Source organism: Alligator sinensis, unplaced genomic scaffold, assembly GCF_000455745.1.
Source record: "Alligator sinensis unplaced genomic scaffold, ASM45574v1 scaffold29_1, whole genome shotgun sequence".
Taxonomy (NCBI): Eukaryota; Metazoa; Chordata; order Crocodylia; family Alligatoridae; genus Alligator; species Alligator sinensis.
In genome coordinates, this window is record NW_005841933.1 from 2,639,047 (window position 1) to 2,644,226 (window position 5,180).

Consider the following 5,180-nt stretch of genomic DNA (forward strand, 5'->3'; position numbering starts at 1 on the left):
GATGAAGCCCTCTGTAACCAAATAAATTTGAAATGTTTTGTAGAATTTTATCTGAATCATAAATTCATTTTTCACTAAATATTAATGAGTTTTTAAGCAAGAAAATTTTGAGAGGTGGTTGCATGACTAGCAAAAGTATACGAGAGGCAAGGATTTCTTTGGGCGGTATTTTTTATTGGACCAACTGCATAGTTGGGATAGAGCTAGACAAGCTTTCAAATGGAAGACATTCTTTTTCTGAAGAAGTATTTCTTCTGAAGAAGAATGTAAGGCATTCTTTTGCAGAATTCAGACCTTTGAAAGCTTGTTTAACTCTATCCCAACTGTGCAGTTGGTCCAATAAAAGCGGTCACTCAAAGAAAGCCTTGTTCCTTGCACAATTCCTGAACCATCACAGCTACACCATCACTTCTAACTAGCTAAAGTATAGTAATCTGTGGTTTTAAACTGCCTTTAACATGACACACATTGCTTTTGATCAACAGCATATTAGTAACAGTAGTCAATCTTGCAGCAAAGAGATGCAGCAGCTGCATGCAGTTCTTTTTACTTCTTTTAAAAATAATTTTCTAGACTCAGCATATCTATAGAGATTCATGACCTAGCAGTGATCTAAAACCTTTGTTCTGGTTGTATCTCAGCTCTTTAAGCTTGTTCCCACACCCGCACCCCCTTCAAAAAATCCTTAATGTTAATGATTGGATGGCTTGTGCCTCAATTTGCTTTTCCTCCCCTCTCTAGGAGGATTTGTTAGGTTCATATTGAGATGATAACTTATTGTTTATTATATTAATAAGCATTCAGCTGTCATTACCTGAAGGTACATACTTGGACCTTTGTAAATCTCAGGGGAGGCAGTGTAGCATAATAGAACCAGTAGTAGACTGAGAAATATTATTTCCTTCCGCCACTAGATGACCTTGGGAAATCATGGTCCCCTCACCAGTGCCCTTGTATTTAAAGGGGGGTGATGACACTTGTAAGTGCTTAGACCTTACATGTGAAAAGTGCTGTACGAAAGCTAGATGGTAATACAGTATTACAGAACTAGGGACTTCTCATCGTCATCATAAATTTGAGTAAATACAGTAAAATAAAACACGCTGGCTAAGTCCTGATCACATATTCCATTAGTACTTTCTGTGCTCCAGTGACCTGTTCCTTAGTTTTAATCTGATACAACCCCTAGTTTCCCACTGAAAAGATAAGAGTTTCTTAAGCATCAGTTCTCAGAACAGCACAGTACAAAACCTTTATTGAAAACAATATAACAGCATATTGGTCAGTGGTCATATGTTCAACAAGTTTATCAAAAATCTTACCGCTTCTGAGCAGTTCAGCAAACATACGGTCCAGTATTTTCTGACAATAAAACTGAACTGGCAGTTGTCAAGCTAAATTCTTAAACTATAAAAAAAAGTCTTTACCACGTAGAACATGTGCTGAGAAACCAAGTTCCTGCCTGGATCAGACCTTGTTCATTGCTTATTACTGGCTTTCCTTTAAAGCTTTGCCATATCTACATTTTTTTTTTTCCTGGTTACCAAATCCATGTGAGACCTTATTTCAAATGGACATTGCTGAGTTGGGGTGACCATTGGAGTTTTTCCCTCCTGAAGGCAGAGTCTATATGCATTACAGGTGAGGGAAAGGCTCCCTTGACTCTGGACGAAGTCAGTTTGTGCTTGTATTCAGCATGGTACTTGAGCACATGCATAGCTCTATTCAAATCATGTGCCTGAGGTTACCCTCATGCTTAGTGCTTTTCTGAAGTAGACCTAATCCCTGAAAGGGCAGCCTGCTGAGCAGCTTACAGGTTGGTGCTAGGCAGCACTTCTGCCAGCTGAGAAGTACAAAAGAGGCAAGTGTACAGGGCAGAAGTCAGTTACCAAAGCAGAAATGTCATATATAAGTGACCGTGGCCTAGAAAAACAACTGTGACCCTGCAGCGTTCTCTCATGCACATGAGCTTGCCAACTCATGGTTTCTACTGGTTTCAAAAGTTAGCCACTCAAAGGCCTGCCACAACAGCTGGCTCTTTAAACATGGGGCTTTCCCAGGCCAGCTACCTAGCCTTTTTAACCCACTAAGCCAGCCAAGCTCTCATTAGCATGTCTGCTTTTATTTTATGCTGCTTTCAGTAACAAAACCTACTGCTTGAAAAATCGTGCCAGTCACCATGTTTTGGCCAACTTGGCTTAGACAGATGTATACTAGCAGGAACCACCCAGTCAGAAATGAAGTCAGAGATCAATATCCTTTAAGCTTTACATGTTTTCAGTCGATTTTTGTAAAGGTCTATTTAAAATAGCTCTGCATTTCCTTCACAAATAATTATTGTTTGCAGATGGCTACCTGGAAGTGGAATTGGATATCTCTTTTTGCCCAGTTAAATCTGTGACTTCAAATCCCAAACTACTTTAACTTAAATTTCCTAGCTTGTCTAATAAAACTGATCCTATCTTCCTAAATCCTCTAATACTCAGTCTAATCTTCCTTCCTTCTTGTCGTCCCCACTGGCCTGTACATACTGCAGTCTATATAGCTAATGTATGTATATAAACTGTAATCAGCTGACAGGTGTTTACTATTATTTTGTAACAGAGTATGAAAATGATACTGTAATTTTATAACCACATTCAATTTTATCTTCCTTGTTTGAAAGTGCTAAACAAAATGTTTTACTGTCAAATAATTATGTGGTCTTTGGGAAATTCCACCTGTTACTGTGTTCTAAGTCAAGGCTTTGGTTTTATTTTGATTTCCAGGTTACACACCAGCTTTGGCCTGTGCTCCCAATAAGGATGTAGCCGATTGTCTTGCTCTCATTTTGGCCACAATGATGCCTGTTTCCTCCAGCAGCACATTACCTTCCCTTACGTTCAATGCCATTAATCATTACACCAACACCTCAAAAACTGTTACCTTTGATTCCTTGCCAATCATGAGGAGTGACCATAGTTCTTACTGTAGTTTCAACAACATTGGCAGGGAAGATGGCTACCCATATACAGAAGAGGATGAACTTAATGACTCAGACTCTGAGACCTATTAAGAGACTTCTTTTGACGATCTGGAGAGTGAACAGTTGTTGGAAAGTCAGTCATGCTTTTGAACAAAACATTTAGTTTTGGATACAAAAGAGGACAGACCCATGAGAAGGAACTTTTATTGGGATGCATATGAAAGATCTGTATGAGACTGATTTTAAAGGATTGCAGAAGAAGCATTAACACTTGGAATCCATGGCAAAAAAAAAATAATTAAAGAATGTCAAAACCATTTTATTTAATTGTATTTTACCATTTTGTTTGTGGTGCCAGGAGTAATTTCTGCAGACTGTGCACCCCAGTCTATGTAAATGAACGATACTGTTGTACAACAAACAGGACACTAGATTTAAATCTTATCAATAAAAACTAAAACCATTTTGAAGGCAATAAACGAGTTTGGTACAGTAGGCATTGTTTGTGCAGCAAATTGCCAAAGGACCAAATAAGCTAAAGATTTTTAAATACCTTTTTGTGGAAACTGGAATAGGTTAATTGAGGAGTTGTCTTAACTAAACCTTAATTACTTCTGGAAGTGAAGATCAGATTTGGTTTTAAACGTTGAATTCTTTTTTTTCTTTATCACCCTAAAAGCTTTCAGATGCTCTTAAATGTACCATGAAAATAGCAGATGTATTTTTCAGTTTCTTTTCCTTTTAAATGAAATGGAAATGAACTTGTCATACTTTTATAATACTAAAATGAAAACCAGCTAACAAGGTGCAGTCAGGGTGATAATGTACAGTGTAATAAACAAGGGATGGGGGGAGGGAAGCAGTAATTGTTGCACAGTTTTAGATTTTTAACTTTTGGTTTTTGAATTGAGATTATTTAAAATTAAATGAAAGGGTAATTACTGGGAACGTGCAAAAAATACAAATTTAAATGAAATGTCTTGACAACCTGTTGTAGCTGCAGTTTCATAGGGAGTGATTTTTTTTTTGACAATTCACCCACTTTACATCATAAAATTTGTACGCGAAATCAAATCAGTGTTTCCGTTGTAATTTTTTTTTCAATCCTGGATTTATGAGTAAAAAATGAATTCAGATTTTTCAGTACTGAAAAGGTAGAGTGTCAGATCTGGGAAGAGCTATATATCTGTGTTGTGCTCCATTTAGAAAAACAACAAAAACAGGTCCCTGTAATATACTTCAAACTTGCCCTAAGATTTTTTTTATTATTATTATTTATAGCAGACTACTGTTTTTTTAAATATATATTGCCTGAAGAATGAAAGAATGTCCCACAAGCTGATGTTTGTTTGTTAAATATGAGTATCTACTTTATTTGACTCTGCTTTAACTATAACTGTTACTTTTCAAGTGAAATTGTTTATGTACATGCAAGGAATCCTTGCATGTCCCAGCAAAGTACAAATAAATTACTACGAATCGATTCCAATTTTCCTTTTATCCTTTTTGTATTGTGTAACTGGAAACCTTGTTGCTATTGTACATTGATCAGCTGGTTTTCTGAACATAAAGTGTGGAAACAGGACAATATTTTGATCTATTTGATAATTTTGTGGGTTTTTTGAAGAATTAATGAGCATGTACATAGAAATAGTGACTGCTTGAATACTGTAATTACCTGCACTCTTTCAGTACATCCAGATTCCTGTATATTTTACGGAGTATAATAAAACCCAGATGTGAGTTGTATTAATGAATAATTTATTTGTATCTGTGTACCATACTTAAACTAATGGCAAAGTTTCTTCTGTTGAATAACTTTTAGAATTTATAAAATCTATTTTACAAAGGCTTTGCTGTCCTTTTACTTCAACAGTAGAGGTAAATGGTTCAGATTTACAATAATTTTTAAAGGAAAAGTTAAGTACTGTTTGGTTACTGATATTTAAAATTGAGACTTACTTGTGAATGATGCTGTTTCCCTGGTTGGGGCAGAGGGTGTTTATGAATATTGATTTTTTTGAAAACAGCTTATGATTCTTCCACAAAATTAGATGCTTTTTATAGAACTCCCCTTTAAATCTTCTTTGGAATTCTTGGTACAGAAATAAATGGTAATGGAGATACAGGAGGTGTATTCAATTTTTGCTTGTTTTTTGCCACACTTCATTGTATCTGATTAAATATTTCCCCAGCAACCTGAAAACTTCTCTTC

At 36.0% G+C, this 5,180-nt stretch overlaps 1 protein-coding gene across 3 annotated transcripts in view; it reads left to right on the forward strand.

Moving 5' to 3' along the window:
• Positions 1-4,708, forward strand: part of ANKRD28 (ankyrin repeat domain 28) — a 162,706-nt gene extending 157,998 nt beyond the window's left edge. For 2 of the 3 annotated variants that reach the window (XM_025198934.1, XM_006019583.3), the window contains one exon: positions 2,769-4,708. In XM_025198934.1, coding sequence (XP_025054719.1) covers positions 2,769-3,055 — 287 coding nt within the window. In that variant the 3' untranslated portion in view covers positions 3,056-4,708. The remainder of the gene's footprint in view (positions 1-2,768) is intronic. The other variant, XM_014517957.2, reaches the window with a different exon arrangement.
• The last annotated feature ends 472 nt before the right edge of the window (positions 4,709-5,180 follow it).